The sequence below is a fragment of the Trachinotus anak genome, unplaced genomic scaffold (genome assembly GCF_046630095.1).
Source record: "Trachinotus anak isolate AG129_WGS33_773 ecotype Australia unplaced genomic scaffold, CSIRO_AGI_Tana_v1 ptg000023l, whole genome shotgun sequence".
Lineage (NCBI taxonomy): Eukaryota > Metazoa > Chordata > Actinopteri > Carangiformes > Carangidae > Trachinotus > Trachinotus anak.
The window spans coordinates 346,149-361,132 of NW_027273874.1; the positions used below are offsets into that span (position 1 = coordinate 346,149).

The following is a 14,984-nucleotide window of genomic DNA, read 5'->3' on the forward strand; positions in this document are numbered from 1 at the left end:
CCAAAATTTTACACCTCCTCAAGAACACCAATGTAGGGGGCAGAAAAGTAAATAACGGTGCTTACAAATTTGACCACATACGTACATATATCAAAACACAATTTATTTTTTCAAAAAAACCTAGAATTTTAGCTCAACTTTAATGTAAATGGCTGTTATTGCTTGTAAAAAATGCTTTGATGACTACACTGCCAGAGTTCAGTGAATGTTTAACACTTAAGACATTCAACAGACAATCCAAGACATGGACCACTCCAATGACTCTGCCCATGCAGACAAAGGAATTTCTTCCAAGTGGGAATACAACATCTAGCTCATGGTAGTTACTTCAGTGAAACCAAATGTAACTTGAGTAAAAGGAGAAACGTCGCAAACAGTGGGGCAAATAAATGAAACAATAACAGAGGAAACTGTCAGTAAAAATACTGCCATTGCCAGTAAAAGAAATACTGGTTCTCATGTTTCATCTGTGACTGCTCCCCATGAACCTGCCCAAACCAGTCTGCCACCTCATAGTTCACTTCCAAAGTGGTGTCTTATGTGTCAGGACTGTTGGACTCCTCCGCTAAAATAATGACTGCAATTCAGACTAATCCTGACACCTGACATAAACTCTTTCAGCCTTGACTACAGCTCAGACCAGCCAAACTCTGACGTTGCAAGAGCTTATACCTCCCTCTGCCAAACTCAACTGTGGTGGATACATCAGTACTCAGCGACACCCACATAACTACACAAATTGTTGACTTACCCACAAACATATTTGTGACTGACATGCGAGCCACACCTAAGCCCTCAGACGTCACAGATCTCAGTAAAGCAAGCAGCATTCCACATTTATCACGAAACTGAACTCATGTTTTGTGCCTCTACATGGAAATTCCAAGACAAAACACGGAGAGAGGAGCCAAATTTCACCTCCAACAAATCTAATAATGTATCTGAGTCATAGTCATGTCACTGAATTCATCTCTGAGCCCTTCTGCAACACAAGTAGGCTATTAAATGTATCCTCTTCTACATTTGGAGGTTCAACTGAGAGGAGTTCATCAGTTATTACATCTGAAACAGTGACAGAGATGATCACTATCCAGAGCAAGTCACAAGTCCAGCCATAGTGAACATGAAGTCAACGTCAACACGGAGCAGAACATATGCTCCACAATATATGCCATCGGCCGAAGGTGAAAATTCCTCTTCCACACATAAAACATCTGCCTACAATGAAATGAATGTCATTCAAGGGCAGAATTCAGAAGTCCATTCAAACCCGCCAGAAACAAACCACAGCATACATTACAATGTACAGTATCATTAGCAGTTTCAAGATCAATTGCGACGCTAAATCAAACAACTTCACCTATGAAAAAAACAAAACAAAAAAACAATAGCAGCTACAGGACAATCGACTAGAGCGCAAGCACAACCTAGTTTCTATATCGCAAGTTCCACTACAAGCAACCACATCATCATCACAATAACAGATTTCTGAGTCTACACTATCAGTATCTACTACACCACCACCACCACCACAGACAGCTGCAACAACCACAATAAACTCAACATCAATAACATACACCGCAACTTTGACTGATGAGTCAAATAATGTCTTGAAAGAAACCAAAGCTACCTAATAACACCAACTAAAGCACAACTGAATTTGTAATAACAGAATCCACTTCAGTGGCAACTGCAGCAGCCCCAGCACCAGCTCAGACTATCCTTTCTACAACTAAGTACACCACAGTGCAAACACAAACTACAGCATCTTTGGCAATAACGTGTGCAGCCACATCTTTGCAATCCATGGCATTTACAGCTGTAACAAACACAGTTAACTCCAAAACAGACTCCAGCATCTGCCACATCACTATCCACATATTCCAGTATCTGAAACAACACTGTTACCTATGGAAAACAAGACAAACTCCTGCAACTACAAGAGTTTATGCAGAAATGCTAGGCCTACCTACAGCATATGTGACAACAGTATCCAAAGCAACAATCACAGAAATGATATCAACTTCTATTTATTATGACTCAGTACCAGCTGAGATTAATGCACCAGAAGTGACATACTGTACCAAAGATGGTTCAACATCTTTGACAACATTAGCTGCCTCAACATAAAGTATGTCCCCTGGATTTACTGCCACACCAACAGAAAGTAGAGGAACAGAAACAAAACCAACGCAAAACTGGAGCTGCAACAACATAATCAACAACTCCAACACAAAGTCCAGCATCTGTAATGACAGAATCAATCACATCACAAACATCTAACAGTATTACCATCCCCACACTATAATGTCCACAACAACGGAAGAAACATAAACATTAATTTAAATGAAGCAGTCAACAAATGACACTATATTTTCTACACTGATGAAAAATACACCATCCACAGAACCAGGCAAAATAACAATAGCAATACAAACTACCAGAGTCACAATGCCAACTGCAGTTGTTCCACAAACTTCAGCATCTGTCGGGACAACATCTGTATCTGTTTATACAGCAGCCTATAGTTATAGAGTTACAAATGTTGACAAACACGTTAATAAACAGTTATATCTTCTTAAAATTACATAGTAGTGTGTCATAAACTACTAATTAAATGTTTACATAGGGCTTTTAAATGCTAAATATGGGGTGTGTCACTGTTACAGTCTGGCTCTTAGACTGAAACAATGCAATGGAAGACACACAGGTATGTTAAGTAAAAAACTTTATTCACAACAAAAAATTTATTCACAACAAAATTATCAAAAAACCCCAAAACAAAACACAAAACCAGAGTACCTACTAACAACACACAATTTTTTGTCTGTATGACCAGTGAGCAACAGTAAGGTTAGCCACACCCCTAATTCACTGTATAAGAGGAAAGTGTATAAAAATTAGCTAGTCTCATTCACAAAATAAGCAGATTTCCTCTATGTGTCTTCACTGAATGTTCATTTTCTCAGCTTAACTGTCTATTGTTTATGTTTAACAGCCTGTTAAGTAGCCTAAATGGTAACTGTCAAAGACACAATGTACAACCACAAATAGATGTATCACTCAGCCATGGATAGTTAAAAGAAGGATTGTGAAAGTAAGCTGCACACTGAATGATGTCCATGGTGTTTCCTCCTACATATTTGTGGTAGTTATGCCAGTCATGCCACATTCTCTCTGTATCTCCATATGTGTTTATGCACCTCAGCCAAAGATAAGTCTCAGGTCCTATTTTTAAAGATAATAAAAATACAGAAAGTGATGACAAGTCTTATACATGATTGAAATTGCAATGAAAGACTTATTGTTTAAAATTTTATTTCTTTGTTTTTGTTATGCGATGTCTTTGTTTCTGGTTTACATTGCCTGTTCAGTTAAGGTTTACCAATTATAGAGATATGCCTTTACATATGTTACTTTAAAATTCAGTGTTTCATTTGATGTGACTTGACTTTACTTCCATGTTGAGTTTTGTTTATTGACTTTGTCATTATGACTTTTTTGTGATGTTTTCTTATCTTATCTACCTAGAAATTATGTGCTTAGTTTTCATTTCTGCTTAATGCTTTTTTTTTTTTTTTGTTTTTTAAAAAAAAGTTTTTGAAACCAACACATCTACACCTTGAATAAACTTGATTTTTTATGCCTGTGTATACTATGTTATATTTTGTCAATATTTATTCTAGTTTTATTCTGGTCATGTCAAAATATTATCATATCACAGTATTGTATTTACAATTATAATCCCTTATAACTAACATCTAAGTACATGACAGGCTGTTAAATATCTCAGTATGATCTTACTGACCTGGGCCAGATCAGATGTTGACTTTGAGGAACCCTTTACTAAGTTTTGTTGAAGCCATACAAAGTGTGTGAATGTTGCAGTAATCCCTACTCACCAGAAAAGAATTTCACTATCTGTGAATGTCAATCTGAAAACAGGTGGTTCAATGCTAAATTTGTAATTAAAAGCATGATGCTGTTACTTTGCCTTTGTTTACTTTCACTCTCATGTTTTCAGCATAGAAGAGTGTATCAAGTTGTAATAGCCACTGTGGCAAAGAAAAAAGTACACACCACAGAAAAATATATGGAAATCCACAAAATTAATGGTTAATAGTAATCCCCAAAGTATAATAATGTTATATCAATGAACAGATATGAGAACCAAGAGATACAAGTTTTCCTTTCTTCCTGCTGCTATTCTGTCAATAAATATCACGAAGAACTCTTACTCTGTTTGTTGATGTCCATAAGCGTTGGTGTTGGTTCATGTATAGCCTGGCTGCAAATCAATTTCCCTATCAAGGGACAATAAAGGAAGTTTGAACTTTGAAGGTAATTAATTGAAAAAGTTTGGATTTGATAAGTATCACACAAGTCTACTGAGAGATAAGTTAGTTCACTTGAATGGAATGCATGAACAATAGTGCTTTGGATTTTCTAGTAACTGTAGCATGAAATAGACAATTACTCAGGAGCTGTTTGGGCAGTTTTCTTTCCTGGTGTCATCCTTCAATGATGTGTTGAAACATTTCCAAAAATGTATGAACGCCTATCATGACGCTTCCTTTTTTCCTTTTTTCTATTCAGCCATATATATAAGCCCTCAGCAAACAGGTGGAATCACACAAGATGTGCACTGGGGCAGTGTTCATAAGGAGCCTTTAAAATAATACATATCTAAAGAACATTATTAATTAAGTTTGAAAATTGCTTAGGGTAAGTACATTTTGTGTTTAGTTAAATTCTTAATTTTACAGGCATAAATGAAATAATTTATACTTCACTACCATATGTTTTACATTGCATATTCTGTATTATTTTGGCATTTTTGGTGAAATTATGCTCTATTGGATTATTGCACGGAGTTATTTTTGCTTATCTTGCTAATCTTATTTAGATTTCATCCATCCTATAAAAAGTGCAAAAATGTATCAGTTGTTGCAGGAATTTTTGCTTGTTCCTCTCCATAATGAGGTCAGAGGTCAGGGTCTGCAGGTCGTACAGCTTTAGCTGGTAGAGCTTATGACTGTTTAGTGGAAAAACAGCAAATTAATTTCATTCAGCACATGTAAGTACATTTTATATAGTTTTCAGATCCATCAGCCATGTTTTTTGAAATGATAGTAGAAAACCTGTTTTAGTTTCAAATATAAAGTATTTGTTGAGACTGCTTTTGATCTTAAACCAGATCTTAAAGGCTGCTTTATGATTATGATACACATTTTTGAGTGTTCAAGAGGAATCTTAAAGACCCTACCCCTATATTGCTAGAGTATATTATTCAAAAAATACTCTACTCAGTTTTAATCAAAATGTTTGAAAATAAATTTTTCAATAATACAAGATGGTTTTTATTTTTTTTACAGTGCATTTCATTGTATTTTTACAGTGCATTTCATTGTATTTCCATATATATTATTATTATCCATATATATCCACATATTGTTTGGCTGCCCCCTTTAATATACTGTAATAACCAAAAGTCACTCTATGTGTGAAACATCCGCTCAGGACACTTAAGATTAAGAACTGAGAAGAAGAATGTTAAGATTAACAAAACTGTGTGATAGGAAATGTAATTTTGGTGAAATTTTATTTCTAGTCCTAGAAATTGAAATCAAGTATTAACTCCTAAAAACTGAAAATATAGTTTATATTATAGGGGAAAATCATTACATTTTCATTATTATTACAAATTGTAGTTAGTTACTGTTAGATATATTCAGATGTTTGCTGTTAATTCTGCTTTTGGAAGTCACTGTCTTGTCAAAAATTGCAGGTTCAAGAGTCACAATGGGTTTTGGACCAGTTTTATCAAGTTTGCTGATACTTACAGGTAAGTTAGTGATTCATGGAATATTAAGGGAAGGTGCGCACAGTGCTCTGAAAAAAGAATATTATTTTAAACTCATTAATACCTCTGTTCTTAACAAATAGTGGCCATTGAGCTTGCTGCTGCTCAAAACACAACAACTACTGGTGCATCAACAACAACAGGTGCATCAACAACAACTGCTGCGTCAACAACAACTGGTGGATCAACTACAACTGGTGCATCAACAACAACTGGTGCATCAACAACAACTGGTGGATCCACAACAACTGCTGCATCAACAACAACTGGTGGATCCACAACAACTGGTGCATCAACAACAACTGGTGCATCAACAACAACTGGTGGATCAACAACAACTGGTGGATCAACTACCACTGGAGGTTCAACAACAACTGGTGCATCAACAACAACTGCTGCGTCAACAACAACTGGTGGATCCACAACAACTGGAGGTTCAACAACAACTGGTGCCTCCACAACAACTGGTGGATCAACTACAACTGGTGGATCAACTACCACTGGAGGTTCAACAACAACTGGTGCATCAACAACAACTGGTGGATCCACAACAACTGGAGGATCAACTACCACTGGAGGTTCAACAACAACAGGTGGATCCACAACAACTGGTGGATCAACTACAACTGGTGGATCCACTACAACTGGAGGTTCAACAACAACTGGTGGATCCACAACAACTGGTGGATCAACTACCACTGGAGGTTCAACAACAACAGGTGGATCCACTACAACTGGAGGTTCAACAACAACTGGTGGCTCCACAACAACTGGTGGATCAACTACGACTGGTGCATCTACTACCACTGGAGGTTCAACAACAACTGGTGGATCCACAACAACTGGTGGATCAACTACAACTGGTGGATCCACAACAACTGGTGGATCAACTACCACTGGAGGTTCAACAACAACTGGTGCATCAACAACAACTGGTGGATCCACAACAACTGGAGGATCAACTACCACTGGAGGCTCAACAACAACAGGTGGATCCACAACAACTGGTGGATCCACAACAACTGTAGGATCAACTACAACTGGAGGTTCAACAACAACTGGTGGATCCACAACAACTGGAGGATCAACTACCACTGGAGGTTCAACAACAACTGGTGCATCAACAACAACTGGTGGATCCACAACAACTGGAGGATCAACTACCACTGGAGGTTCAACAACAACAGGTGGATCCACAACAACTGGTGGATCCACTACAACTGGTGGATCAACAACAACTGGTGCATCCACAACAACTGGAGGATCAACTACCACTGGAGGTTCAACAACAACAGGTGGATCCACAACAACTGGTGGATCAACTACCACTGGAGGTTCAACAACGACTGGTGGATCAACTACCACTGGAGGTTCAACTACAACTGGTGGATCAACTACAACTGGTGGATCAACAACAACTGGTGCATCAACTACAACTGGAGGTTCAACAACAACTGGAGGATCAACTACCACCGGAGGTTCAACAACAACTGGTGGATCAACTACTACTGGAGGTTCAACTACAACTGGTGGATCAACTACAACTGGTGGATCCACAATAACTGGTGGATCAACTACAACTGGTGGTTCAACAACAACTGGTGGATCAACTACAACTGGAGGTTCAACAACAACTGGTGGATCAACTACCACTGGAGGTTCAACAACAACTGGTGGATCAACTACTACTGGAGGTTCAACAACAACGGGTGGATCAACAACAACTGGAGGTTCAACAACAACGGGTGGATCAACTACCACCGGAGGTTCAACAACAACTGGTGGATCAACTACTACTGGAGGTTCAACAACAACAGGTGGATCAACTACCACCGGAGGTTCAACAACAACTGGTGGCTCCACAACAACAGGTGGATCCACAACAACTGGTGGATCAACTACTACTGGAGGTTCAACAACAACTGGTGGCTCCACAACAACAGGTGGATCAACAACAACTGGTGGATCAACAACAACTGGAGGTTCAACAACAACTGGTGGCTCCACAACAACAGGTGGATCAACAACAACTGGTGGATCAACAACAACTGGAGGATCAACTACCACTGGAGGTTCAACAACAACAGGTGGATCCACAACAACTGGTGGGTCAACTACAACTGGAGGTTCAACAACAACTGGAGGATCAACAACAACTGGTGGATCCACAACAACAGGTGGATCAACTACAACTGGAGGTTCAACAACAACTGGTGGATCAACTACAACTGGTGCATCAACAACAACTGGTGGATCCACAACAACTGGAGGTTCAACAACAACTGGTGGATCCACAACAACTGGTGGATCCACAACAACTGGTGGATCAACTACCACTGGAGGTTCAACAACAACTGGTGGATCAACTACAACTGGTGGATCAACAACAACTGGAGGTTCAACAACAACTGGTGGCTCCACAACAACAGGTGGATCAACAACAACTGGTGGATCAACTACAACTGGTGGATCAACAACAACTGGAGGTTCAACAACAACTGGAGGATCAACTACCACTGGAGGTTCAACAACAACAGGTGGATCCACAACAACTGGTGGGTCAACTACAACAGGTGGATCAACTACAACTGGAAGTTCAACAACAACTGGAGGATCAACAACAACTGGTGGATCCACAACAACTGGTGGATCAACTACAACTGGAGGTTCAACAACAACTGGTGGATCAACTACAAGTGGAGGTTCAACAACGACTGGTGGATCAACAACAACTGGTGGATCAACTACAACTGGTGCATCAACAACAACTGGTGGATCCACAACAACTGGAGGTTCAACAACAACTGGTGGATCCACAACAACTGGTGGATCCACAACAACTGGTGGATCAACTACCACTGGAGGTTCAACAACAACTGGTGGATCAACAACAACTGGAGGTTCAACAACAACTGGAGGTTCAACAACAACTGGTGGATCAACTACAAGTGGAGGTTCAACGACGACTGGTGGATCAACAACAACTGGTGGATCAACATCAACTGGTGGATCAACTACAACTGGAGGTTCAACAACAACTGGTGGATCAACAACAACTGGTGGATCAACTACAAGTGGAGGTTCAACAACAACTGTTGGATCAACAACAATTGGTGGATCAACTACAACAAGTGCTCCTAGTACTGCTATTACAATTGCAGCTCCTCCACCAGTTGTGGTTCTTGCAGCAACCTTCGTGCAACCATTTACAGAAGAACTCAATGATCCAAACAGCGCTCAGTTTCAGGCTCTTGAGACAGAAGTTGTAACATTCGTGAGTACAATGTTTAAATGGTCACATTACTCATTCATTTTCTAGTTGCCCTAAGTGAGTTTGCAGTTGAATTGGAGAACATTGTATTTTTAATTTGTTAATATTTTTGTATTTGCTTCCTTCCCACAGTGCGATATCATCTACAGAGCAAGATTTGGCTTTCTTTTCATCCGCACTTTTGTCATACGGTTTAGGTAACATTTTCATTTTTGAGAAACCAACTGACTTTGCTTAATTTCCTGGGTCGTGATCATCAATATCAGAGTTTTTAATGTTAATGATGGCTACAAAAAAAATGGAATACTTACACACAGGTAGAACTTATTAATGTTAAGAGATATGTATTTTTTTTTTATGCAGACGAGCTGTGGCCAGAACTCGAATGGAAAATACTGAAGCAGAGGTGGGGATTGAGTTTAACCAAACTGCCACAGCTGATGAAATCCCACAGGATACAGATATTGTAAACACATTAGTAGAAGCTGTGTCTAACCCCAACAACACCTTCAATATCTCTCTTGAAACCGACTCCATCCGAGTAACTGGTAAGTAAACAATGCCTACATTTTAGTCATTTAGTTATTAGAATTTCTTTGGTACTTTTTATGGTGAACTACACAATAAACAATTCTGTTTTCTCAGTCAACAATACAAAAGCTGTTTCTCAGTATGAATTGTCTAAAGATAATTGCTGATGTATTCCACAATTTCATCTGAAAATAACCATTCCAGTTTTGTGTTTTACTGCAAATAAGGATGGGGTTTAAATCATTTACAATTAGTGACTTTGCTGTCAAATTTACTCCTGATTCCTTTCCTGTCTTTTCACAAATTGCTGGGTTGATAAAGACCATACACAATCATAATTATCATGTGACAAACAGAAGCAAGACTTAAACTTTTACTTACTACAAATTAACATACGTCATATTGTGATGTATATGTTTGTTATATGTTATGTATATATACCCTTTGGCTGCTATTATATATTTTCTTACAATTTTTCTTCATATTGTTCATTTTTTTACAGAAAGAAACATTACATCAAATACAACAGCAACAACCACCATCGCTGCCACTACAACTACCATTGCTGCCACAACAACTACAGGTACTGCAAGTACAACCACAGCAACCACAACAACCACAACTGTCGAGGCAGTCACAGCAAGGCGGGTGACTTTCAGATCTGTTGGAGAGACATTTACTACTGACTTGCAGAATCCATCATCTACAGCATTCACAAGTCGAGCCTCCCTGATTAAGTCAACAGTAAGTCTCTCTCTCTCTCTTAGAGTGAAACCTAGCAGAGTTTAGGAATCCTGATAAAAATTCATTTGAAATGTTTTACAAGATGGCCATGATTTTAGGTATATAATTTAACAGTATTCTACAATATGACATCATTTCTTTACATTTATTGTTCTTTTACATTTGTCTAGTCACCCTCCATCTTTGCAAACATATTTTCACTATGATTTCTGCACATAGTAAATTTCCAATTAATAGTTAACTTCCATTTTCTAGTCTAATGCAAACATATGTCTAATTTAACACTGAAGTGTACGCTTTTAATAATTCCTAATGATGCAAGATCACAATAGATGGAAACCCTGTTTTACATGAGATGAAAAAAACAATGTAAGTTATCTTTCCACATACAGTAAATAGGACACAAAACTGGAAATTGGGTTAACAGGGAGTTTAACAGAATTATTACATGTTACAAATTAAATACCATAATAAAAAATACAACACACAAATAAAGAAAAACAAGCCAACAAAATAAATGCACTTACAATTGGTTTGCTTTTATGTCTGCAGCTCGAACCTTTCTATCGAGAAGCATTTTCTTCATTCCGCTCTTTGAACGTGGTTTCATTCAGGTAATTTGCTATTGTTATGTTGACAGAGCCTTAACAATATTAGTGATACCTTCATACAAATCAAATTCATACTTTTTGGTTATTTTTTTTGCAGTAATGGATCAATCATCAACAACATGGACATCGCCTTTGCATCTACGTCTGTTCCTAATAACACTCAGATTGCAAATGTGTTGGTCCGTGCAGCTTCAAATGTCACAGCCTTCAACATTGACACCGCTTCCATTTCTGTGGATGGCACAGGTAAGCAATATTGAATGATACTTTATCAAAATGTTATAATATCACCGAACTGTTAATTAAATCAAAATCTTTTTTCCTATTCACAATATTTACAGAAGTGTCAAGTGGAGTCAGCCACAAGAGTCTCAGTGTCATCACTGCATCCTGCCTGGTGCTGATGTCATGGCTGCTATCAAGCCAGCAATAGTGTCGACGCTGATGTCCATGTGAAATCCCATTAGAAAATGACTGCTATCACTGGTATGAAAAAGGGCATTGTCTGTAAATGTTAAATGGCTTGGAAAGGGATAGAACCAGATATTGAATTCAAAGTTGGGACAACCAAACACTTTCATAATGGAAGTTGATTGCAAGGCCCTTAGTTAGAACTTTTCCTTATTCTCTGTTTGATGTCCTAGAAAGAGACAACTTTAAGCACCTGATCTACTGAAAAGAAATTACTATGCCTGCAGATGTATGGCTTAAAAACTTGAGTAATGGCAAATGAAACCTTGAGACCATTTTTTTTCCACTAAGTATGAATGCAATTTGAATGTATTGTGCTATAATAATATAATTTAGAAACACTACCTTTTAAATTGACCATAAAGGTAAGTCCTTTGAAATGGATATTAACCAAATTATTTACATTAAATTATGTTTTACTCCATATAATTGTCCAGTCAGTAAAGTTGACTGAGAAAGAGTTTTAGTAAAGAAAATCATTCAGCCATTATTTGTTCCTTGCTCCAGACCTGACCCAGTCAGATTCATGTTGAATGTCATGGCCTTCATTAAATATATGTCTGAACAATGTCCTGTATGACAATCCAGTCAACTTTTTATTTATATGTATTTATATTATCATGCATATGTGTATTCTGTGAGCTTACCTGTATTTTTGTATAATTTTAGAAAGAAATACTGTCTTCAAGATGATCAGGATACAAAAACAATAGTAAAAAAAAATGTCTCAATTTAAGTGGATATAAAAACATATATCACTGTATAATGAAGAAGCTTTCATTAAAGGCACTGATGACATATACAGAGAATCAAAACCTGTCTCATTATTTCATAAAACTTACTGTCTCAATCAGATGTTCTCAACAGAGTCAGTGATTCAGGTTTGTCCATGAAGATAATATATAGATATCTGCAAAGTCTTAGTAGTTGAGGACTGCTACAAAGTGTGAAAGGTTTGCAATGTCTAGTGTTTAGTCAGACATAAGAACAGCACACAGCATAAATGAGCACACCCCTCTGAAGAAGAAGAAATATTCTTTCTCCAAAATGATTAACATTTCAAATCATAAGAAGGTGACAAAATGAAATTTAATAACACCCTTGACCACACCCTTGATTCATTCCAAATATGTAATATTTTAGTACTTAGTATGTCCTCCCTTACTTCTAAGATTGTGCTGACTCTTCTCTGCATTGAGTGTACAAGTTCAAGGCATAGTGTCCCATATAATCTGTTCCACTCCTGGAAGATGACCTTCTCAGAGCCCTGATGCTTGAGGGGGAGTGCTACTCCACTTTGCTCTTCAAAATTCCCCACAGGTGCCAAATACGGGTGAGGTCTGGTGACAGGTACTTAGCCACTGCAACACTTACACCCTGTTCTTCTTGCATGAATGCAGCAGTGAACCAAGAAATGGCTGAATAAGGAGTCTCCAACAATCCCTGAGTGGATAGGAATAGTTCAGGAAATTTATATTATGGAGCTGTTGACTTTTTTCCCAGAGATATGCTTCTGAATAATGTTAAAATACTGTATTCTATATTGTGTAGGCCTATTTGTAATCTTGGATGAGCTTTGTTTTGTTACCTTTGCACTGAGATGGGCAGAGTGGATTGTGGGTGGTTGATGGGTGGAGGATGGCTCCCTCCCCAAAGACTCCCTTACTATGCCACCAAAGCCACGGATCGGACAATACTCCAATGTAATCCAGCACCTCTCTATTTTTATTGTACTTTTTAACTTTTTTTTTGTAAAGATATATATTGTCTTATATGAATGTCAAGCACTTTACCTGACCTATGATGACCCCTGTTGTTTTGTTTTGTTCTATTTGTGATACCATCAAATCCAAAAAGATTCACTTTGGTCTCACTAGATCAGAGTAAGTTTTCACCTTTGTTAATTTGGCTTTTGCAAAGGCTAAACAGGCTTTCCTATGCTTTGACATCCGCAGTAGCTTCCTTTGTGGACAACAGCCATGCATTCCACTTCTGTGCAGTGTGCATCTTACTGTGTGAGTAAGTGATGAAACAGTCAATCCATTCTGGCTTTCCAAACTGGATTGGAGCTTGATGGATCTGGAACTCAGCCAATCATGTAAGGATTTGCATGGATCTGACATGGTGAAGCTACAATGGCAGGTCACTTTAAATGTTGCTGTGGTAAGAAATTGTGGGACAGCATTATCTTCAGTCCAGTGTTTCCTATGTATAAAGAAGATAAGATAAGATGCTTTGAAGCCCCTCTCCTTATCATTTCAAGATTTTGACCAGCTTTAATGGTTGTTGCATAGATACTTCTGTCATTTCACTCAGTTAGAAACCTTCCCACACAAAAAATAAAAATTTGGACTGCAGCCTCTGTCTCTCTCCTTCCCCTTCCCAAACAATCCCCTCATCTTCCTTCCTCATCTCCCAGTTGCTTTCCCACATTATTTCCCCAACATCCCTAGAACCCCTGTCCACTATAACCCTGTCCCACAGCTCAGCCTTAGGTACCACTTTAATTGTAAATCCCTGAGCATCTGTGCAACTTTGTCATCCTTAGCCCCAGCCCCACCACATGTCCTACTGGGGAGCAAGGGTGGGGATTGTGCATTGGGAGTCTGAAGTGGTCATGGAACAAGAGAACCAGTTGGAGGCTTCTGCATCGCGCTTCTTCATTTGCCAGTTTCAGGAGGTCCTCTGAAGACAGGTGACGCCACAGGTCTCACACCTGCCATAAGGTGGAGACAGAGAATGGGTTATAGTCCAAATTGATCTAAAGCTAAAGTCTCATCTAAGAACCTTTATCTCCAGTTTCACTGCAGTTTACTTATAACCATTGATAGAAGAAGTATTCAGATCCTGAACTAAAAGTAGTTAAATAGACACCATTACAAGTTAATCCTTCATTCAAAATAAGTAAAAGCCATCAGTTGATTTTAGCTATTTTTGCTATTGGGTGGTTTCATTTGCAGTAACAATGCATTTTACCTTGAATGCTCATGATAGATTTTTTTTAAAATATAAAAAGTAAGTAGTAACTGTACAAGTACAATATATCCCTCTAAAATGTGATGGAATAGAAGCATAAAGTAACAAAATCAAAATTTACTCATTAACTTTATTTACATACAGTTAATGAATAAATGTACTTTGTTGCATTCCACCATTACTTAGAACCAAAACTACATATATATCACCAGACAATTTATATATTATAGATAAGAAAATGTTCTTCAGAAAGTCTAAGCAAAGCAAGATGAAAGTCTTTATTAAGTTGGGGATATACATCACTTCATCAGGGTTGAACAGATCATTTACACCTGGTAGCCTAAGCACACAGTACACCAGAAATAAAAAAATATGGTATCACATAATGAAATGAACAACAAATATAGAGAAAATGTTCATCACAATTATAACAAAATATTAATGATATTTTATTGATGATAATATCATAAAAATAAAAATCATGTCACTGATTATGATGCACTCCCATCAACAGGTA

General features: G+C 37.9%; 1 protein-coding gene across 1 annotated transcript; it reads left to right on the forward strand.

Moving 5' to 3' along the window:
• Window positions 1-5,802: 5,802 nt before the first annotated feature.
• LOC139606616 (GATA zinc finger domain-containing protein 14-like) lies at window positions 5,803-12,293 on the forward strand. The gene is made up of 8 exons (XM_071458877.1): window positions 5,803-5,845; window positions 5,958-9,137; window positions 9,267-9,331; window positions 9,498-9,682; window positions 10,168-10,409; window positions 10,962-11,023; window positions 11,118-11,266; window positions 11,362-12,293. The coding sequence occupies exons 1-2, from the start codon at window positions 5,803-5,805 to the stop codon at window positions 9,002-9,004; spliced, it is 3,090 nt and encodes a 1,029-aa protein (XP_071314978.1). The 3' UTR covers window positions 9,005-9,137; window positions 9,267-9,331; window positions 9,498-9,682; window positions 10,168-10,409; window positions 10,962-11,023; window positions 11,118-11,266; window positions 11,362-12,293.
• The last annotated feature ends 2,691 nt before the right edge of the window (window positions 12,294-14,984 follow it).

What these genes read in the sequence shown, in the direction of transcription:
- LOC139606616 (XM_071458877.1), top strand. Translation starts at nt 5,803, where the DNA reads ATGGGTTTTGGACCAGTTTTATCAAGTTTGCTGATACTTACAG. An exon ending in AAGTTTGCTGATACTTACAG is followed by an intron (nt 5,846 to 5,957) that starts GTAAGTTAGTGA and finishes GTGGCCATTGAG; the next exon opens with CTTGCTGCTGCTCAAAACAC.